This window comes from Chaetodon auriga, chromosome 16 (genome assembly GCF_051107435.1).
Source record: "Chaetodon auriga isolate fChaAug3 chromosome 16, fChaAug3.hap1, whole genome shotgun sequence".
In the NCBI taxonomy this organism is placed as follows: domain Eukaryota; kingdom Metazoa; phylum Chordata; class Actinopteri; order Chaetodontiformes; family Chaetodontidae; genus Chaetodon; species Chaetodon auriga.
This window is the reverse complement of record NC_135089.1, coordinates 3,946,585-3,970,388: the sequence shown is the minus strand read 5'-3', so window position 1 is coordinate 3,970,388 and position 23,804 is coordinate 3,946,585. Positions and strand designations below refer to the sequence as shown.

Here is a 23,804-nt window from a genome sequence, read left to right as displayed (position 1 = left end):
AACGCCCCTGCATTCACATAAGTACACATACATCCTGAAACCTTGGGGGGTCAAGCTTCTGTGGCTCTTTGCCTGTTTTCATGACACTGCCAGCCCAGAGCGAGCGCTACACCTGAGCATCAATCAGCAGACAAACCACACACAGGACGAGGCAGACATATAGGCAGTGTGTTAAGGCTTTAACCTTGGAATGTTTTCTGGACTCAAATGAGCGGATGCGATAGGAGGAATGAACGAAAGAAAGTCAATTCATTACACAAAAAGTCAGAAACTGAAAGCACTTAAGAAAAACTACTTCACACAAGAAGGATCAGGACAATCTGGAAACCACTGGAGGAGAAAGCCAGGCTAAATACTGCTGGTCTAATGAGTCTGATGCACAACAGGTGCGCAGGTGATTAGGCAGGTGAGAGCAGGGAGTGGAGAAAACCACGCCCACACAGACAGACAGACAAATAAGACGAAGGGAAAGAGGAAAAAGGAAAGCACTAGGGACAGACACGAGGGCAGATCCTAGCACACTCACTTGCACACACAGACAAATCCTCTTCCTCTCCCTCTGCCGAAGCTCTGTGTAATATTAGTGTGCAGTACGGCTATCTGTCAGTAATCTGGAGATGTAGCAGGAAGCTCAGCAGTACCACATCTGAGCAAAAACTTGCTGATTAGCACTGGAATTATCCTATTAACAGAAATGATTTCACAAGCTTCAGCATACAAATGAGTCACTTACAAAAGTTACATCTGATACCAGTGCGAAAGTTATTAAATCATTTAATCGTGAGATTAAAGCAGGCTAATTTGACAAACCAGCACTAATCAAAAATGACAATAGGACAGCCTCGAGGCTCGAGAGCGGATTGCAGACTGTCGTTTATTTATATATTTTTAATAAGACTGGCTAAAGGGACAGACGGGAGTCAGTGAGGAAATGAGATAAACCAAACAGCTGAAACTGCAATGAGGAAGATATTGGAAGGACATAACACATAATGAAATGTGTTTTTTTTTTTTTTTTTTTAAGGGAAGAAGGAAAGGAGAACGGAGGAAAGCGTGTGCACGCGTGAGTTTGGTTGGCCACGTCAGGTCAGGGTGAAGACGAGCAGAATAAAGCCGCAGTTGCTGCCTGCTGAAGCAGACACACATGCTCAAAATAATGTGAGACCCAGACATGATAACACTGGAAGCAGTGGACTGTGATTAATCAGTGACAGCTAACCACTAATTACAACCCCCAATCAATTACCTCAACGCTCATTATCTAGTCAACACACCACCTGGAGAGCACTAATGCGCTTTACTTGCTGTGGGCAGAATCAGCATATACACTTGTCTTTTGAAAGCACTGACACTGAATTGAAAGTGAGAGAGCTGTGCAGTGAGTGTGGTTTGCAGCTAATTCTTTGCATTTGGAAAAAATCAAGTGAGTAATCCTCTATATGCATTAAGGCATTGTGTCTTTAGAAAGGAAGGTGAATATGCAAACGTGTGTGGTAAGAAGGAAAATCTGTGCTGTGGCCAGAAGCCTCCAGCCTTCACTTTACATTTCGAGCGAGACTAAAGATTAAAGCTCTTCTCCCAGCAGCTCTCTAACAGAGCACAACCCAATTACACCTCGCCGGACCTACACCACAAACCAAGGGGGAAGAAAGACTGACTCGGAGAAAAGAAAAGACGGAGACAAGAGGGGATGCAGATGAGGGAGGCTGGGGGGGGGGGGGGGGACGACTATGGACGGGGGGAAGGACGCTGAAGGAGAGGTGAGAGAAGAGCAGAACTGGAGGGATGAGTGCAACACAAAGGAAGGTGTTAAGAACAGCGAGCGAGGGGAGGAATTGGATTGAAAATATCAGAGGTGAGAGGAAAGCAATGTCAGACATCTCCACAGGGGATTAAACTCCGAACGGCTGAAAGAGTTAACCGTTTGAAATTTAAGGAAGATCAAAAAAAACATGGATCCTGCTACATGTCGTCAGGAAACCGGCGGTTTGCTCATGTTTTACGGCCTGAATCACAGAGACAAAAGAGCTAATGTTAGCACAGTTTTTAGCCACGCGGGTTCTAGAGATGGCTTAAAGTCACCATGTGGTTGAAATTTGTGGTTTTTAGTGAAATGCCTTTACATTTGTTTATGACCAAAGTTGGTTTGCATGGTTAATGTTTGCATCGACATGCTAGCATTGTCATTGTGAGCATGTTAGCATGCTAGCATTTAGCTCAAAGCACTGCCGTGCACTCGAACGGTCTGACTGAGCAGGCTGGAGACATCTTGTATTTCAATGCTTCTGTATTTGATTGTTTCTTTCCTTCATTGTGTAGATATTTGGTGCAATAAACCAACTGTTATTTCCAACACTGCAGCCAGGGGACAACACCTACACGAGGGAATCAGGTTTAAGCTTTGCTTGAATGGTAATAGCTCTTGTCTTATGATTGCACTGCTTTAAGTTCTTCTTGCGGCTACAACCACCTCGCTGAATAAAACAAGTCTCCTGTTCTCTCTGAATGTCAAGAAGCTTCCTGCAAAATGAAAGAAATCACTAATTTAAGAGGACGTTAACAAGCCAGTGAAGGAAAGCAGTTCAGCTGCTAAAACAGACCAAAACATGATGTCACAGGATGGCTCTGATTGTAGATGTGGTGAATATTTGACAATGACCAAACCAAACACCAGAATTTCGTGTGGGGCGATGTGCCAGTGTTATCCTGCAGCATGTTGCAGGCTGACTTGTCAAATGTAATTTTACAAATAAACCGAGCCTTGTGGAGATTAATCATACAACACAAACACAGATATCTGGGAATCCTCATCAACGAATGACAGAAATGCCCTCCTCGCTTCCTATGAGCCTCCCAAAATGTTCACAGAAATTAGAGAGTCGGTGTTTGTTCCTATCAAAGAGTTTGATGTTAAAAGCTGGAGTCTGAAACCCAAACAGGCAGAGATGGAGACACGTAGACGAGGTGAAGCAGGGGAGAGATTAAAAGTGCATGTCTGCTGTCTCTCTCAGCTTTACTTCCTTCTGCTAGCAGACACTCTTTACACAGAGCCAGCTGAGTTTATCAGGTCTGCTGTGGGTGACTGATGATGTGGGTTTTTGGAAGCTGATACCAATTCATCCCAAAAGTTGCAAGCTTGCTTGCTTGCTTGCTTGCTTGCTTGTGAATTTTGTTCTTGGCAGGATGGAACATAATCTGGACAAACACTTAGACCTGGGGACACTGAGGATTTTTTTTTTTTTACCCTTCCAGAGACTTGAGTCAGTGCTCAGGTTAGTTTCTTCAGATTTTTGGGAGCATCTGAGAGCGTAGACGTTCTGCAGCGACAAGATTTTAATCCTGTTATTTGGTTCCCATATGCCCACAAATGCTCGGTATGTCATAATCCTGCAGCACCTTCAAATAAACAGATTTCTCATTTGATAAGGTCCTTATAATGTAGGTTTGCAGCTGCCTGCTGTGGCTCAAATTGGGGTTGACCAGAGTAGAATATGTGAGCTTGGAAGCAAAGACACAAAAGCCTTCAGTTGATCAAAGGGAAACTGCAGCGTTAAATGATTCTCTGTGGGTTTGTCACCATGTGTGACCCCTTTAACGCTGCACTTCTTACAAATCTGATCCATTCTTAATATACCTAGACTCTAGAGTCCGTTAGATGCGTAAACCAAAGTATCGGATGAATTAAAATGTTGAGCCGATGAGGGCAGTCGATGAAATCGTGCGGAGGCTCTGAAGCACAAAGGTCAACCTCGTGCTGGTGTCAGAGGAAAAGTCAGGGTCGCCAAAGCAAGCAGCACTCCTCCTCTGGGAGCCGCGGATATTTGTTCCAGATTTCATGGCAATTCATCTAATATCTGTTGAGATGTTTCAGTCCGAAGCGATGGATCAGCAGACAGACTGACATTACCGTCCCTTGAGCCTCGCCAACAGCAAATATTAATTGGTGCAAGTCTTTCCACTAAATCCAAGTATAATATTCCTTTTTATATCAAACATTTTCTCTCTTTTTGGTCTGTGGAATTAATCAAACTGCAGCTCTGGAATCAGTTTAAGGCCTCAGAGCAGACACACAGCGCCGCATCGATCCTGCAGAAGCAGCAGGGTCATGTTGTTTGGTGTCTGATATACTGCCGGTGTATGAGCCTGAGCATAAATGAAGATCTCCTGCCTCTGTCCCATTGGCAGTCGAGGTAAAAGGCTAAATAAACAAGACGTGGCTGTGGGGGTCGTCCAGCCGTGACCTTTCGGCCCATTTGCTTTGGGAGCGCAGGAGTGCAGCCTCAGCTAGCCGCTCCCCCGAAACTCCAGAGGGCGAATTTTAATCAGCGCCGTGCCGATGGCCGAGGCAGTGCATCATGCTTAACGAGGCTAAGAGAGGGCTTTCATTTACCCATGCGCAGGTAACAAATGGACCACAGTGCTCATAAGACAACCCTATTTCCCCCTTTCCTGTGATGCCCTTCAGTGTGCTCTCCTCTTTTCTCTCGTCTCCTCGTCCAGACCTCATCCTGCCTCACAGAGTATCTCATTTATAAGGTTTACACTCTGTTAGCTTTTTTCTTCTCACGGCTTCACTTGCACTCTGTTGTTTTAACTCTTCAGACGCCGGTTTTATTTTGTGCACAGCAATTTCAGCCTCTGCCACTGCAAACATTTATCTGGACAAAGGCTCTATCAATTGGCTTTATATCTGTCTCACATTGGTTTTCCAGTTTATTTGGCACACCTTTACAATCTGTTGCAATCCAATACAGCTGCCCTGCAAAAAAAACCCGACCTCCGACATAAAATCTTTGTTGACACTTCGTCTGAGAGGATTTGATTCAACTCTGTGGCAATATTTGAGTCCGTACAACAGTTGGTGGTGGTGTTGGATTGCATTATCCTGAAAGGATGTCTCGTCCATACCCGCGTTCTCTCTTCAGGTCTCATCCAGTCCAGAGCTGAAAATGTGTTTCCTGTCTTCTAACTGTGACTCTCAGCTGTCTCCTGGTTTCTTTATCTGCTGTCTGTTCTTTCTTTAGATGACTTTAGTGATCAGCGACATCAGCCTGTGTGTTTAATATTTTGGCTCTTTGGTCCAGGCTGACACATCTCAAATGGCATTCATGGTCTCGAGAGGAGGAAGCACTGACTTTTGTCTCAACAGCTATTGGATGGATTCCCCTAAAATCTGGAACAGATACTCATGGTGCCCAGAGTGAATCCTAACTTTTCTTCTCTCGCTGCAGCAGGTCTGGCCTCAGCTGTCCTCTGCGCTATGTGTTAATTGGTAAAATCCGACAGTGTTCCTCAGGTTTCTCTGTTTTCAACCGAGCGTGCTATTTGTGTTTGTTCTTTAGATCTAGATCTCCATGTGTCTCCACCTTTCACAGCACTAGCGTAGCCGTTAGCATAGCTGTAGACTCGCAGTTCATTTGACTGCTGTCCGTAAACCAAATGGAGCCTCAGGGACATTAAGGCTCCACTCTACCTTACCTGCTCCTCCCTTTCCCCTCGCCTAATGCATGCTGGGATGGACCCATTTATTTTCCATTCAACTCTCCTTCCCATTATATATCTTCAGACCTATTTGGACAGGATTAATCCTCCAGAGGGAGATGGGTGGTAAAATATTTCCTCTGCCACTGAGTAGCTAAGATAATAATTCCAGATGGAATTCCAGCCTACAGGAAGATATTTTGTGGGAAAATCACATGACCCTGATCACAAGCAACTGCATTCACTGATCAGAAATAGATCCCAATAAACAAGTAAAGCTTTAGACAACAACAGTGAGACAAAAATAGTCAAATTGCTCGTGTGGCCTTGGCCCTTTTCACATCACCCAGCCTCCCTCTTTATTTTCTACCCCTCCCAGCTACTGTACATCCCCCCCTCTCTTTCCTGATGAGTTCAACTCCATCACTCCTTGGCTCCACAGGTCTCATTACAGCCGGGCCAGTGGGGAACATTCTAATAAACAGATGAAGATGACACTCGTACAGCCTGCGCATACACACACACGCAAACACACACAACCTTGAGAAAGATTACACCGGGGACGAGCACAAAATAAAAACCTTTCACTTGATTATTTCAGGCAAAATAAATCACGGCCGTCAGACACACACTCACAACCTCAGAGCAAGAAAAATAGCGATACAATAACATCCACCACGAGAGCGCGAGCAAACATGCGGCTACAGATAACAACGCTCCTTGTTAAGGAAAAAAAATGGACACGCTGACACGCGTGCACGTTCAGGCACGCGCTCCAATAATGAAACACACACACCTATGCACCTCTGCTGCACTGTGCACAATAAGTCTTGCTTCATTAAAGCCAAATCTCATCCACTATCAGTTTACAACCACAGAAGTCATTTGAACCACCGGGGAAATACAATTCCATTCTGTTTCGGGGTTATCTTAATATATGAGCTTGTCTTCGCCACATTGGTTTGCGGTTATGAGCTGGGCAAACACCCACAGCTCGGCAGTACTGTACCGGCACATTCGCAGGACGGACTGGAGCTCACAAAGCAATTAGCAGCTCATATATACAGTATGTATGCATAATGGTGTTCATGTGTGCGTATGACTCAACTCCCCTGTCTGATTCTCTAATTTCAACATCGACGTTATTAGAAAACAGTTTGTTGTGGATGGCAGTGTGTTTGTTTGTGCATGTTTCCTAATTCACAACAGTCCTCTCAGAGCGGAAGATTCGCCTCAAATGGAGACATTCACGAGCAGATACAGAATCACAGCAAAACCACCAACCGCCGCCGCCGCCGCCGCCGTGTCGTCAGAGTAAATAGTTTTATGAGATTTAAGTCACTCGGACACAGCGGAGAAGGAGAAACAAGACAAATGGAGTACAAAGAAGACAAATCTCTCAACGCTGTCAATGTCTGAGGTGCTCCGGCCATCCATCCTCCATCGCGCCTTCATTCACTATCTGTCTGGCCCTATCCCACCTGTATGACACCCAATCACTCTTCATCCCTCTATCCATCCATTATCCCTGTCACTTCATCCTTCCATTTCTCTGCCCCAAGGCCTGAGCTCCCATCGCCTGTCACGGATGATACCGTCTGAGTGGATTACTTGGAATATCATGAGGGATATATGGTCAAACATCTCCTCACAAAGGTTGTACCGCGCGCTCGTTAATGCAGCGTCAGACAGCGCTGCTCAGGGGGCGTCACGTGATCGGGTAGCACTATTTTAATGAAGCGTGCTTTATTGAGGGTTTATAAGATGAACGAATGGCTTTATTAATGTTGCCAGTTTAGTTATTAATACTTTATAGCTGGATGGCTTGTTAGAAAATTACTATGTCACTGATAGTGAGGGTGGTTTTATTACTGTTAATGAGATTACAAATGAAAGTAAGTCGTTAGTGCGGGCAGTAATCTATTAAATCTGGGTTTATTGTGTTAATTGTGTTTTGTTGAAGGATACACACGAGCTAATGGATTTTCACAGCCAGACGATCCAAAAATTGTCCTATTTAATGTCTCGTTATTGATCTTTCTGATTGATGCATTCATTATTAATCACGATTAAAAAATTACAATTTATGAATTCTATGACTCTTTAGCTGTTGTGACACGAATATGTCCTCATACCTAGATTTAAAGCCGCTGTAATCAATATTTTTTGTACTAAAATAGATCGTGTGATCATGTGTTTTAGTGTCTTTCAGGATTTTTTTCTGTTTTACAGGCTGCGACTTTACAGTTTTGATTGGCAGTGCTCTCACTGACCTCATTTCAAGCTACAGTTTTCAGTGTAGAGGCAGTGATAAACCCACTTTCGCCGCCTTAACAACTTTAGAAGATCATAATATGTCAATGATGTGTGGATGCAGGTTTCATACATAGACTTGGATTTCCTGATGCTTTGAAGCCATTTTTGAAGTGGAAAGTATCTCAGATGGAAGTGTGTTGGGAAGTATGGCTTCAGTCTTGAGAAAAAGTGGTAATACTGTCCATTAAAGTCTCCCTGACGATTAAAGGAGCTGCTTAAAGACAGTAAATGACTTTGGTCAGTAGGCAGCAGAACAATGGAAAGCCAGAAGTTAAATTTCAAACCCCTGAACTCAAAACCCCTGGGAAATCTGACCTCCCACCCAACACTCCACTTCCCTTTCTCCTAACTGCTCCCTCCTCCTCCTCCTCCTCCTCCTCCTCCTCCTCCTGCTGGGCAGAGCAGACCAGCAGGCATCAATCTCGGCGCAGCTCTTCCTCCCCTTCAGCGACGGCGGGCTAACACAGACGCAGAGCTTGTCACAGGCTCTCACAGCACTGACCTGCCACGCCTCGCTCTCCTTCCTCCCATAAAAGGAGGAGTGAGTGATGGGGCGGCGAGTTGGAGGCACACGAGGAAGAGCGAGGAGGAGGGAGGGAGTGACAGACTCATACAGCATGCATAACAACTGAGTACGCCTCTCCACATGCATCACTCCATCTATCTCCCCGTGACTGTCTCATCTAAGGCCAATGGAGACACACACACACACACACACACACACACACACACACACACACACGCACACATCTCTGCAAAGACACAGAAGGTTGGCTGCAAGCTGCTACACAAGCTGACTATCAAAGCTCGGAAAAAAATCACACCCTGATGCCTCAAATTCCAGCTCATATGAAGAAGGTCACACTGGCGGTTCAGACTCAAGTGAACAAAGCCTCTTCCTATCTCAGGGACGTTTCCTAAAAAAAGCACATTGTGCTGACATGCATGCCCACTCATAGAGCACCATATGCCTGCCATGTTCACACTCTTTCAGTGCAACACACAGACACACACACACACACACTCACGCACACCTTGACCTTTACAGGGAAACTCTCAAACTCAGAAATATTGGCAGGAAGGTTATCAGGCATTATGAAGTGTAAGCTATCAAACCTTCTCCTTTCTCGGCTCTGTGAGGACATGCCGAAAGCGTTTCAGCCGTGGAGGTTATTGAAACAGCCAGTAAATGGTTGGCCTTGCAGATGTGTATTCACTCAATGGTCACCTTTTTTTTTTTTTTTTATTATATGCACCTGTACAATCCAATCTACACAACCCAACGCGCTTATTCGTCCGTAACATTCATCTTAATGGAGCTCCTAATGTTCAATTGTTGGTGACATTGTCAAAAAATCCTGAGTTAGATTATATGTTTGGAAATGATGTCAAAGGTGCGCTGGACTTCATTACATGGAGAGGTGCTTCGAATGTTTTTTGTCCTTCCCACTGAGCACATGACTGTGACCTTTGTGCTAAAACACGATTCGGTTAAAGGCCCGTATGACAAACAAGCTGAACGTTAAAGGCGTCGTCAGAGGAGACTTTATGGCAGAAAAGCTGTACTGGATTGTTCAGGGGGACTCTGAAGGGGAAAGTCTGTGTTTTAATTATGAGACTCTTGAGATAAACATTAGCGAAATCAGAGAAATGGTCGTGTCCAGCAAACACCAGATTTACGTCAGCCCTTAATTTCTACAGATAAAACAGATTATGTTTTTAGTGTACGTGAATGTGGTGCAAAGTGTCTTTTAACGCGGTCATATCTAATTTTACTTGTATTTATCATGTTGTGATACATATCAGTATCCCCAAATATGCTTCTTGGTAATCAGGGTGTGTGCGATACTGATGTGTGTCGTGTAGCTCGGCACCGTGATGATACAATATTTTAGGGAGCACTAAAGAATACAACTTTATTGTCCATCAAGATGGATAATTGTCTTTGGTCCATCTGGCAGTTCATTAAATCTGACACGCAGCACATCACAGCACGCTGACAGTGTGAATAAAACACAAAGTTAAGCAGACAGAGAACGAACAAAGTTTAGTCCTTGAGAGCCGAGCGGGTCAGATTCTGTGGTCCTATGAATGACTGTGAGCGAGGCGTCGTGTCGCTGCTTCAGATCAACGACGATGATGAGGTCAAACGTTTGTCCTGTTTTCACTTCAGTATGAATGAAAACGGGTTGGCGACTGATCATATTCAGCATTTTTTGGAATCAGGGTCGCTCCTCCTCAAATATAAATGATGGAATTGAATCATCAGTGCTGGTAAAACGCGGTCTGCCATGAAGCTACAGCGTACTCTCTGTACCAATAATAATGGCCTTCCTGCCATTTGATCAACGCTGGGACAGTGCCAGAATATCCCCAGTGGTCGCTGGCCAGGGCTGAATGTTTGATGAGGAGCGATTTGCGGGGCTCAGGGATGAGCCTCCTTAAAGCCCGCTGGGCCTCGACTTTGATCAACACAGAGAAATCCCTGTTAAAATACTGTCCGAGAGAAAGGCCCGACGCTCTCTGAAGTGATTACAGCCTATCTGTTCTCCGCTCAAGGCCGCGGAGACCGAGTCAAACGGGCCCGCGGACACGAGCGAGAGCCGAGTCCACGCAGGACACAGCTGGAAATGAGATCTTGTGATCAGGCGAGGTGAGCGGCATGCGCGCCGGGGACTGAACTTTGATCAGGACAGGATTCAGCCTGGAACTGATCCGGTGGCAGGCTGGAAGAGGCTGTGCATTAATGAGTCAGATGTGGCCAAACTGCATGATGATGAAAGAAGACACAGACATGCCAGACAAAATTCAAAACATCTGGATTTTATAGGATCAGAAGCCAGAATATTGTTTCAGTCACGGGGAACGTTCTGAGGTAACAGCCGAGTAAAGAGGCTTTTTTCACGTTTGCATTAATCTCCTGCGTCGTGTTACTGCTGGATTTCATCTCCACGGCCCGACTTCACCTGAGCGGCCCTGACGTGGCTGCTCGCGCTGAATCAGGAATGGAGCCGGATTGTGTCCGCTGACAGTTCTGCTGAAGTTTATTCAAACAGGACGGCCGCGTCCTCCACAGTGTTGACAAAAAGACAGAAAGCCGGCGAAGTGTTTGTGCTTTTCCGCTCTGAATGGAAAGTAAGGAGGAAAAAAAGAGAGGCGTGGAGCTGCAGTCAATATGGTCTGTCTGCTCGGCGGCGGCGCTCACAGTGTAGTCCAGCAGTGGTACAGCTACAGTCTCAGGTAAGACTACAGCTTAGCCGCGACATGCAAAACATGCTAAAACAAGCAGCCGTGTGAGCAATCTGACAGTCAGATTGTTGCTTGTTCAGGTAATTAGCATGACAACGTGACCCCCCTGAAACCGCCATCACATCACAACCGCTCAGCAGAAATACAGCCCGATTCGAGAATTAGCTAAAATCTGCACAGTGTTTGCCGGGTTAAGGCACAACATGTTCACATTTGTCTTCTTTAATTCAAACTGTTTGTGCTCTACAGAGTAAACACTCCTTACAAACACTGTGGGGACAGAACAGTCTTCCACTTCCTGGTTGGTTGATCCTCTTCACTTGTCTTTTTATAAGCACAGTTCGGGCTTCAACACCGCACAAGACAATATGCCAACAAATTATATTTACAGGGAGTCAGCAGTGAGTCGGATCGGTTCTTTACGTGACTGACTCACAGATTACGGTTCCAGCTTTCCAACGTCGCAGACAAAGGATGTGTGGAATACAGGAGGCTTCCAGCTTCCATCCGTGAGTATCCAGGGTTACATCTTATGGAATTCGCCTCATCCTCATCCTCAGAGACGTGTCGTCGCTTCTCTGTGGCATCAATCCTGTAATTCTTTGCCCTCCTGGTTTCCTCCTCTTGCCTGGGCTTCAGTCGTGGGCGTCTCTGGATGCTGCAGGAGAGAGAGGAGGACTGGGAGCGAGGAGCAGAGAGGTTGCCGGTACAGGAGGACACAGCAGGGTTTGGACAGCGGAGTCTCTCCGGACCACTACGACTGTTTGAGCCGTTTCCTCGGGGGGCCCAGGAAGGGGCACTGAGCCGAGGCCAGGGAGTGGTAGGCCTCCGCCACCAGGTGAGGGTGAGAGATCACCATGGACTTCCAGGCCGATGTCTCCATCACATCAGCGGCGTGACTGAGAGGAAAGAGGGCAAAGACAGGAGATGCAAAGTGGTGGAAAGTGGGAAAAAAAAGTTAACTAAATGGACAAGAATGTAATAAAATAAGTGCACAAATTAACAAGCTCCTCAAGAGTTTGGGATTATCTGACTCCATCTGTGTGGAGTGCAGCTCTGAGACATTAAGGATTTGTCATACCAGCTGGCAGAGCTGTTATTTACTTTATATTTTTAAATATTTAACCCCAGAGGTCATTCAGAGAGAAAAAACATCACACAAATAAAAGGCAATGTTCAGAGATCATAAATATGTGGGCATGTGACAAGAAAGTCTGCTGAGTCACAGTTTTGTCATCATATCGCATCATATTCTGCAGCGCCGCTTCCAAAGCGTTTGACCCTTTACAGACGAGGCGCACTCGAACGCCTCGTCACGCGCCACATACAGCTTCCTTCGGCTGAGGGAAAATGGCGTTCCCGTCGCACTTTGTCTCATTTCAATAGATCTTAGAGTCCAGAGGAGGTAAAGCTCTGCAGCATTTCACACAATTTGAGAAAAAGGTGTGAGAAAAGAATAATTTTATGTGGCAGGATTTTTCTGCATTGTTACTTCACAGCCCCACAGGAGAACCACGCGTTAGAGAAACAGAAAAATAGACCCAAATTTACTTTCAGGTCTTTTTTCTTTTTCTAATTTTGCTTTGTTTACCCGCATAAACAGCCGTATTTCAGCTCACTGCATGTTGACTGACCATGATGAAGCCAGTGATAGAAAGAAAGAACGATTATTTACATTTCGTGCTACTTTATATACTTTAACTTCAGTACATGTGAGAGAGAAAGAACAGGACGGATAATTAAGGAGAAACGACACGTTAATTACTGATTCCCAATTTGTCTTCTCCTATCTTCTTATTTTGTTTGCCATTAAAACTTCCGATACGGGAAATCATCACACTCTTAAAATCAAAAAGTATTTTTCAGACATTCTGAACCCTTCGGATCCCCTGTGGTTGTGCGAATTCAGAGCCTCAGCGATAATGAACGAACGGAGGCCAGAAAGGCAAAACTGCTCTGGAAAAAATCTTGTAATTAATTGCTGATGAGTTTTACTCGCCGTCGTCGTCGCCACAGATGTGTTTCCACCAGCAAACCCTGTGGCTGTCTTCAACCTCCTGACACCCTCGGGGTGCCGGGCTGCACTATCACGCACACCGCTGTGTGGCCTTTAATGACATTTTTCATGTTTTATTGTGTGTAAATAAACAGCATGTGCGCGTGTGTGCTCACGTGTTTGTGTCGTCTGCTCATGGTGTGTGTGTGTGTGTGTGTGTGCGTGTGTGTGTGGTCATATGCTGTCCACACAGCAGCTCCAGACCTCCAGCCAACCTCTGACCCCGTCCTCCGTGGAGGGAGCGAAGCCCTGCTTACAGTAATGGCCGGTGTGCTGAGACTGAGGAAACAGGCTGGCGAAAGGGCACGAGGGGAGCAGCCACAGCAGGAGGGGAAGGAGGAGGAGGGACGGACGGAGGGAGGAGAGAGCGAGAGAGCAGCAGCGATCAAAAAAAGAGATAAATAAAAATAAAAATAAAAAAAAACAGGGAGGTTAGGGAGAGTAATGAAAGTCTGCAGAGAGGGACAGGAGGCGACCGGGGGAGGGCGAGGAGCCGCCGTGTGAAGGTAAATTAAAAAGAGGCCAAACTATGACCTCCAGTCAGCGGTAATCATAAGGCAAACCCCCGCTACGACAACACAAAACCACTTTCTGCCTTAAAGGACCCTTCATACTACTCACATCGTGTTTGCACGACTCGCTGTGATTTATTCCACGAATTTACTCGAGCCCAAAGATTCATGTTCAGCTGAAGCGAGTGGGGAAAGTCTTTCTTTAAACAAAGTGGATAAAGAGTGTTTGGGTGGCTTTGCTCTCCCTGGAGAGGATAAATAAATGAGACAGAGGGAGGATAAAGAGGACTCCTATTGTCTCCACTGAATGACTTTAAGCTGCTTGTAAAGACTGGTCTGGAAAGAGGTTGAGGTGCTACTGTGGGGGGGTGGGGGGGGATTATTGGTTCCTCTGTGTCGCTTGTTTTCTATATTCGTCCTCTAAATTGATTTTTGTTTTGTTGCTCTTGTGCCGTCCATTGTGTCCGCTGGAGGAGGGTTGATAACGCTCTGCTGGCCAGGAGTCCCCCGTGGCCAATTTTCCCACCACCACAACAACGCTGTCGCAAATTAAACTGTCATAACGCCCATAACCACAATTAATGACTGGGATTAGGGGCAGAACATGCATTACTGAACACCTTTAGGTGCACATGAGCTCTTAAGCACAGGAGGGGGGAGACAGGGGAGAGGAGATAGGGAGTGAATGAAAGAGGGGGGGGGGGGGGCGGAGAGGTGTCCGGCGGAGAGACAGAGAAAACAGAGGGGAGGTGATGGATGTGGGCAGTGACTGAGAAAACACTTTCTCTTTCAACTGGGCAGCCAAATACTGGATCAATCACTTCTCCTTGGACATAAATAGCGCTCATTGATGCTAATAGGCCCCATCCTACCTAAACAGGCTGCCTGCAACATGATTAACATCCGCAGCTGAGCTTTATTGCTAAATGGCCCGATATGATACAGCGGCGGACTGGTCTGATCTGGGGATTAAATTAAATTTCCTCGGAAGACAAAAATTGCTCCCTCTGAAAATTAATGACTTCCTTTGACGAAAAGCTGAGTGCGTGCGTGCGAAGCAGGAGAAATAAGTGTTTGCACAAGTGCGGAAGTAGTTGTGGAGACGAACGACCTCGGCGCGGACGTCTAACTCACTAGTTGATGAAGTCCACCGCCTGCGTCTTGAGCTGCTCGGCGCTGTGCAGGTCGGCGAGGATGAGGATCTCCGCGGCGTTCTCCACGCTCAGACCCGTGCACAGAGCGTCCTCGCACATCACCTTCAGCCTCTCCAGAGCGTACTGCCGATGACAGAGAGGGGGGGGGGGGAACAGCAGGTGAAGTAAACGACTTAAGCGGCGCTGCCACCGACAACTACTGTCGCGCTGCGTAATGACACGGAAACGCAGAATTACTCCACCGCGGCGGCAACGGGGCTGAGGCTGAATGAGAAAAAAACATGGCCGAGAGAAGAAGAGGCGACAGTAATGCAGACTGAGGGGGAGTGATGGATCGCTGGAGAGCTAAGAAATTATTTCCACTGAGTTTGATTACAAAATTACCAGGAACAATAATCTTCTCAGACTTCAGGAGGAGTCGGAGTCTACGGGGAATTCTGCATCGCGAGGTGTTTAAAAACACTAATAATGTAAAGGAGTTAATTTAAATTAACTCCCACTGAGTAAGAGCTGTTCTAGGATGTCTGAGGCATATTTCTAGTAAGCAAAACAAAAGCGTTCTTCGTCACCAGACCTGAAATACTTATTAACCAGAAAAAGCTAATCTGGAAGTGCAATTTGTTCCCGTCATTCAAGCTTGAAGGCTACAAGTGAGGTGAAGAACATCAATGTTTCTCTAACGACAGCGTCAGAATTTGATTCTTGGTCGTTCTTGGGTTGTTTTTGAGATGCTAACATCGACGTGCTAACACGCTCACAATGACGTGTTGATTTATTTTAGACAATTAGTCACGTTTGCTGATTAACACAAACACAAAGCACAGCTGAGGGCGATGGGATATCATGAGTGTTTCAATCGTTTGGTCATAAAACAAAATGTTGGACAAATTAAAAGTCAGGAGATCACCAAAGTCACCGGGTTACAACGTCTGGGCGCCACCACTATCTCTACATAACTGTGTCCAATGCTCCACCTGTTGAGATGTTTCACGAAAAAACAAAAATGTCAACCTCGTGGTGGCACCAGAAGAAAAGTCAGGGGATCACGAGGTCGGTGGGCTTCATCCTCCTGGACCATTAATGTCTGTACAAAATGTCAAGGCAATCCATTCAACCGTTATTGAGATATTTTAAACACCATTTACAGTATTAAGTAAATATTTATATTTATGCAACCTTTACTTAGACGATATATCTTTATATTAGGCCAAACACCGTATTTATCTCAGTAAATATCCATACTTATATTTAGGTCATCTATATTTAGATCTGCCTCATCTCTCCCTACGTTCACATTAGTCCATTTGCTGTGTTCATCATCTCAGACCCTGTGTAACATCCCGACCTGCGCTGGATTCCACGTCTTGGCCGGAAAGTTCCCTGAAGCACATCCTCGTTCGCAGAATTTCAACGGCAACATGAAGCGCGTCTGCCAGCTGATTCGACATGATGCAACGGCTTTCTGTGGATTTTTAAAGCGTTCTGGACTAAATATTTTAGCGGACTGAATCTTCTTGACCTTTGCCGACGTAACATTTTTTTGTCGGAGCGTAATCGATCGGCGGATTACCGCATCGGTGACTTGGCTCAACTTCGGCGTCGATTGTACCTGAGGTTGTGATTGTGTCTTGAAATGATTTGCATACATCCAATCCCAGGAATCTCAGCTTTCCAGCGATGTGTCGCACGAGTGCAGATGTACACGTAGCCGTTGTGTACACAGACAAACAGCGAGGAACAGGAATCCTTGTAAGTGTGCATCTCTGTACCTCCCACAGGCACGAAGGCCTGTGTGCTCCTGCAAGACTGTGTTTGAATGTGCTTGTACGAGTGTGTGTTTGTTCAGGGGTTGAGGAGCATTTGGTGTTTCTCAGGTGTATTTCTGAGGACATTATTATGCACGCCGGCGTGTGTGTATATGTACATAGTAACAGGTGCACGCATATCCACACGCCCACTCTCTGTACCTTGTCAGCTGCAGCCAGCAGGTCATCAGCCATCTTGTCCAGGTTGGGGGCCTTGCCTGTGTAGATGAAGCACATCATCTCTTTGAAGACATCTGGCTCCACGTCATTTATCTCCACACGGTTCTGAACAGGAGGAGAGGACAGGAGAGGAGAATACACACAGGGTTTAGCAGAATAAAAGGCGAGAGAAGAGAAAGACAGATGCTTTGACAATCCTTCAAAACCACACGCGGCAGCAGAGTGTTTTTCATTTCGTGTGAATATCCCAAAACCTACCTGAATTAAACCCGCTCACCTTGCTTCGCACACACACGGGGACAGTCAGCCATGCAGCGATACAAAACAACTTCCAAGTGCCGCACAAGAAAAAAAAAAACAAAAAAAACTTCTGAACAGTCTGAACACGTTCCAGCAAAACTACATTCAACCGCTTTTATTTAATTCTTTTCAGCTGATTCCTGAAAATTAATCCTGAGCATTCATTCCTTGACAGTGCCTGCAGCCAGCAAAGTAGCTTTATCACCGGCTGGCACAGTGACGGTAACCCGAACCTCTCCCTCCGCACTGAGAGGCAGAACAAAGCAGTAAACCAATTATAACGGCGCTTTATCGTCACAACGGTGACCAGCGGCGTTTTAGCGGGGTCAGACTGGGTGTACCAACAGCTTAGTGCATTCGTGTCAACTCTGACCACTCGACAGCAACACAAACACACCGAGGAATAACGGAGGAGCGTCTGAGAGCAGGCAGCAGCCGGCTATCGCACCCTGTTACAGGAAGATGCATGACGCACGTCAGCGCACATGCAGCTTCAGCACGTCCACGAAAATCACCCAATATTATGCACGTAGAATCAACATGTTTCTGTCTTAGCTTCAGACGGTGCTCATCACGGCCTTACTGTCACTGTTTCTGCACAATCCAGCTCCAATAACGCCGCCGCCGAACATACGAGACGCGAAAACTCTGCTGATTTTCGACAGCAAAGTGTGTTAATGTAATAAAAAAAAACCACACAACCACCCTGGAGGATCAAGACTTCCTTCAGTACTGCGAAGGCGAGCGTTCAGCGGTGTCATAAATAGACGGCGTTCCTGTAGTTACAGCGCGTGAAGCTGCCCTCTATTCACAGAGCAGTCCTCTATTAGAGTGTTTCTTTATGAGCTCATTTGTCTCTCCTCTATAGAGTGCTGCAGAGGAGTGTTAACCCATCTATCTGTTTTCTCTGAATCGTATGGGGACGTGGCCCACCATCTCTCCCTCCTTCTGATGAAGACGCCCACTTAAACAGCAATTAAGATGCATTTCCTGGCTCGGAGCTTTATAATTTCCCCATTCGAGCCGTGCAGGCATCAATATTCCGCTGACATGATGCCTAAATCACCAAGGTTCAATCTCACCACCTCCGATCAGATGAACACAACCAACTGTGGCACGAGGGCTCTGTGCATCACACACACACACACACACACACACACACACACACAGACATGGAAATATACACACATAAAAACACAAATTTCACAGAGGACGTATTAAAAAAAGCCAAGGATGCGCACGCCGCATGCTGTGCTGAAAGACTCGCATGTGCAACGAGCCACAAATGTAAACGAGTATAAAATAAACTGTTTGACACGTCAATAATATCAACTGCAGTCATGGCAACGTGTACGAGTTGTACAACCCTGATTCCAAAAATACAATAATTTACAGACAAACTGTGTTCACTGACAACAGCTTTCTGAAGAATCTCCTTCATCCAGTCATGTGTTCACAAAGTGGTGAACCTCGCTTCATCCTCGATCGACCAATCATCATCCTCTCACCTGCTACCAATGAGCCTCTTTACCTGTGGAATGATCCAAACAGGTGTTTTTGGAGCGTTCGGTGTTGCTGCGTCAGTTTCAGAATAAGCAGATATTAACAAAAATCAATGAAGCCGATGAGCTCGAACATTAAATATGTTGTTTTTGTGCTGTTTTCAATTGAGTTCATGTCAAAAAGGATGAAAAGAGGGACAACTGAGCATGAACTTACATACTGTAGGTTGGATGTACAGTAGCTTCAGATGGCAGATCTACAAATAACCATGAAAAACAAGGCATTTAAGGCATTCCTAAGGATTTTGCTTGTTTTGAACAATTTTTTCACATCATTTCAAGCCACTATGTATAGAATAGAGTCAACCTGGTGAATCTGCCAGGAAGAAATTATCAGACAGAATTCACTTATCACAGAGATGTCTGTGCCGCCACATGAGTTAAACCGGTGCCGGTGAGCTAACAGGCTAACCAGTTGGGAAGCTGCTAGCCAGTCATAACATTTACATCATTTGACAGGACGATGAGATCTGCTGTGTGCAAATCATTCTGTGGAGCGCTTTACACTCCGGCAGAGGGGCGTCAGCTAATTAGCTACAATAGCTTCCTCCATTTTGAATCCTCCGCCTCTCCGTTCCGACAAAGGTCAGCACTGTCACGACAGCTTGCGATTGGTGAGCGGCACCAATTCGAACGTCAAAGTTTGCCAACGTTGGACTGATTTAGTTTGCACTTTCCACCGGACTGAACTGATCTCACTACAAAGTTTTGTCGCTCGGACCTCAACAAGACAAGTTAAGTCTGCAAAAGACAAATACGTGAACTGTTGCCATTACATGGTTTGTCCACCAGAGGGCACTGACAAGTTCATTTTTCAACTGTCAACCTGCAGACCAATACAATCCTCCCACCTCAGTTAAAAAATAAATAAGTAAAGGCGCCACAGACTGCACACATGTTCACTGGCACTGACTCATTTTGTCGACAAACAACAGCTTGTGCCTTCAGATTCGTTTCGAAGGCGATATCATCGCCTAGAAATCCGACATGTAGTGCCTTTAAAAGACACCAGATAATAGAGATGCAGTCAACAAGACATGAAGGAACACGTGCAGACACAGCGGGATGTTTTGAGAGGTGAGCACTTCCTGACGCAACACAGGGAAACATTAGAATTTAGACATTCGACTCGCCACCGAGGGAGCGGGAACAACGGAGTCAAGTCCTCGACTCACCTTCTTACTCTCTTCCATCTCGTGCTCAAACATGGCACTGAACACCGGCGAGCGAGCTGAGACAGACAGAGACAAAAGACAGAGAGAGAGAGAGAGGGAGAGGGAGGTTACTGTGTGTAATGTTGATGCATGGTGAGCTTTCTGATATCCGTTAACAGCCTGCCACAGGGCCAGAGAGGAGCGAGCGGGATGATTGACAGCAGCGACGGCGGCAGAAGCATCATGTGGAAGAAGGCGGCTGCAGCTCATGACGACCTGTGAGGTGTGTTTAGCTGGGATTTCATGCTGACAGACTGACTTGACTGGAGCTTATTTGATCCATTATGCTTTAATTAAGGTCTGTCTTTCTGTTTTGATAGCACGGTCACCTGCTGCACAGAGCACTTCTAAGGCGGATTCTCTTAGGAATAAGGTTTGGAGACACAGAAAGTGAAATTTTAGATGTTATTAGCTTCCTTAGCAGGTCTGCACACTGGAGTTTTGATCTTTTTTAAATGCAACGTGTGTGATTTAAGGGTGAACTGTTCCTTTAACCCTCTCACTGATTCACACAGAGGGAAAAAATAGCAGGCAAAGACAGTAAATCAGTAAAATCAGCATCCAGAATCGTCTCCTGCTGCAGGAGGACACTGTCCACCACAGTTTCTAAACCCTCTCGAGGCGAGGACAGTTGAGACTATGCTTCCATTTAGAGAAAATGAGGAGTGAAGTGGAGACAAAGCGCAAAAAGAGCTGCTCATTAAGTCCCAAAGTGCCTCAAAGTAAAAAGAAAACAGTGTTTGCAATGCAAATGGTGTTTTTATAATCCAATCTTCAGCCACATTTCATATTATTGATTTTCTGAAATCAGATTTAGCCACACTTTTTCCACACACAAACTCAGATTAAATAGCCAAATCTGGTGACTGAAAAGAGAGAGCGCTCGGGCTGTTGGTCAAAAAGGACACATGGATGATTTTATTGTTTACCTTCTCGTCACTAAACAGGTGAGCGGTACCAGCAGACCCAGCTGGAGACTTTACGCTTCACCCTCAGCACCGAGCGGCCATGCTAGCCGTCTGATCCGACCGCGTCGCCGCTGGATGATAATTCTGCGTGCTTAAAATAATCACCGCTTCCCGTCTCTGTAGTTCTGCTTAAGGCAACGACTCGGCGTATTTCATCTGTCATCATCCCGGTGGTGACGGCTGAGTTAGTCCGGGCTCAGGCTGAGCTCAACCTCACAGATGGAGCTCAGTCAGAGAGGCCTTTCACCACCGATCACCCATCAACCACTGTCTTCTGACACGGTTCACTTTCTTTAACACTCCACATTACTGCTCACTAATGAATGCTTAATTAACTAGTGATTAAACTTTAACAAATGTTTGAACACATTATTAAGTACGTGTCAAAGTCAGTGATATGCTAATTAACATAAGCACTTAATAATGAGTTATTAACCGCAGAGCTAGCTACCCATTTAATTATTATTTGGAAACACGGTGTCATCCATCAACTCTGCACCAGCTAATAAGTCTAACGCTGATAATAACAGTAAAATAAGCCAACAAGTGGATTCAAAGTTAACAACGAGGTCAGCGCCTGCTGCTTCAGTCGTACCTAAAATCATCAGCTAAATAAATAACCCAGCAGCTCTCGGCTCCCGCGGCGTTCGCCTCTCAGACGTGTGTCTCAGATAAACCGACTCAGGGTCAGAATAACTTCAAAAGGTCACGCCACAAACAAAATGTCAAAAAGTTCAACCTCTGGGGGTCCATCCGCTCCACTTTCAGTTTAAGGAGCAAAAGAAAAACTCTGCGTTCACGTTTTCAGGTAAATCACCTGTCAGGATGTTTTTAGGTGGGAAAGATCCACATTCCTGCTCTCCTCTGGTCCGATTATGACAGGAGTCGGCTGTCGGACTCGTCTGAGGAACGAGTGAAAAAAATAATAACTCTCACACACCTCTGCTTTCTCTCAGGAGGTTTGTTTTGTTTACAGGGGAAGCTGAGGTGTTCAAACCTCCCCAACGACGAGGATTCTGCTTTCAGGTGAAATAAATCTACATGACAGAGAGCTAAAGACAGCTGGACCTCTGCCTCTTTGCCGTTACCTCCACTCGTAGCTACGGCGTGCCAAAGCATTTGCAAGAGAGAGTCGTATTTCAGAGACAGGGACATGATGTTGGTGCCAACCCTCTTTTTTCTTCACATATCAGGTGAAGACATCAGCAGACAAAATCCTCAAAGAGTCGGTGTAGTCATTAATTAATGACTGCTGCATCCTGGAGCAGTGAAAGCAAACTGAGCAGAGAGCTGCCAGGTAGGACTGTGGAGACAAACCTACAGTAAGGCTGTCTGGTGCAGCTCAGCACTGGTGAGCTCATACTGCAGCAACAAAGGGAAGGGGCGGGCGAGGGAGAGAGAGGCAGAGAGAGAAGTGAAAGGAGGGAGAGAGAGGGAGAGTCAGAGCGAGAGAACAGCAGACAGAAATGGGGAGTAAAGGGAACTGAGCAAATTTGACAGGAGAGAAGGAGATAAAGAAGGAAAGACTGACAGGAGGACAAATAATAAAGGGAGGTGGGGACACGGGAGACAGAGGGACGGTGAAAGGAGGAGGGAGGAAGGGACAAGAGAGAGGATGAAAAGGGGAAACATGAAAGTGAAAGGAGGGAAGGCAGGAAAGATGCAAAAAGAAAAGAAAGGGAAGGTACGAGACGGAGAGAGCGGGCGGCGTAAAGATCACATGGCCAGCGTGGAGCCAATTTGAGCTGCTCTCCCTCCTCCGTTTGATCCCTCTCTGTCCGTCTCCACGGCGATTAACGGACGGGAGAGTTGTCACGGGAACGGCCAAGAGGGGGAATAACGAGGAGGAGGGACGTCATCCGGACCAAGCGGAGAGAGAGGGGGGGGGAGAGAGAGGAAGACCCCAAACCACAGCAGCACATAATTAAAATGGCTCCTCACACACACATTTCAACAAATCCAATAATGAACAGCCTCTCTTTGCCCCCGCTGAGACACACAGTTCACCAGTTTCCTCAAACTTTACACGAGCTGATGCTGCCTGTCATCAAAGTGCCAATATCTGCCACAAGTCGCTCGCCACGCATCCTGTGTGTGCGTGCGTGCGTGCGTGTGTGCGTGCGGTCAATACGGCCTCCACGAAGGCCGACACCGACGCAGGCAGGTGCTCCAGGTGCCTGCAGCTCACACTTTGTGTGGATTTTCAATGTATTCAAATTTAAGCATCCCTGTGGCAGGCAAACTTATTCATTAAAAATAAAAATCTGATGAAGTATTTCCCCTGGTATTCAATTCTTGTCGCGGTGGAAAAGCATCTGAAACAGAATTTAGATCGAGTTTAAAAGTCTCAAATGAAACCCAGAGTGATGATAAACTCCGCCGCGTGCTGGATATTAGTCTGGAAGCCGCCTGCTCTTAAAACTTTTACTCGACTGCTTGATTAGTCAACAGAAAATTAATCATATTTTGATAACCCGTTAATTTAGGTCATTCATCAAGCAGAGATGCCGAACATTCGCTGGTTCTCGCTCCTCAAATATGAAGATTTACTGCCTTTCTCCGCTTTGTGTAAATGTAATTTCCGTGTGTGGGCTTTGGATTGTTGGTCAGAAAACAACCTCAGCACTTCACCTTGGACTCTATTATGAGTGCAGCATACAAAGGCACAATGCTCAGGTCTATATATAGATACAGACCAGATATACAAAATACATTCTGCATAAAGAGTACACTTATCTATCAAACTCACCAAAACATGACAACAGACCTGTATTATGTATTCATATTTATAGTGCAAAGTATCATTATTATTATCACGATCATTGTTACTATTATTGCTTGTGTTGTTATTGTTGTAGTTTTGTTATTGTACTTATTGTAGCAGAATACACACATTTTACACATTTACATGTTTCAGATTGTTTATTATTTCTGGTCCACCTCCATTGTCGTACAGTGTAGATATTTTTGCATATTCTTTAAGATATTTCTCAGTTATTTTTTCTGT

At 45.7% G+C, this 23,804-nt stretch overlaps 1 protein-coding gene across 4 annotated transcripts in view; it reads right to left on the bottom strand.

The window, feature by feature from the left end:
• Positions 1 to 23,804, bottom strand: part of spop (speckle type BTB/POZ protein) — a 140,357-nt gene that overhangs the window by 55,226 nt on the left and 61,327 nt on the right. For 2 of the 4 annotated variants that reach the window (XM_076752881.1, XM_076752880.1), the window contains exons 8-9: positions 19,791 to 19,846; positions 16,736 to 16,858 (exon numbers count right to left, since the gene is read on the bottom strand). In XM_076752881.1, coding sequence (XP_076608996.1) covers positions 16,736 to 16,858; positions 19,791 to 19,846 — 179 coding nt within the window. Of the gene's footprint in view, positions 1 to 9,048; positions 11,946 to 14,748; positions 14,892 to 16,735; positions 16,859 to 19,790; positions 19,847 to 23,804 lie in introns of those variants that run through there. The other 2 variants (XM_076752878.1, XR_013078322.1) reach the window with 2 other exon arrangements.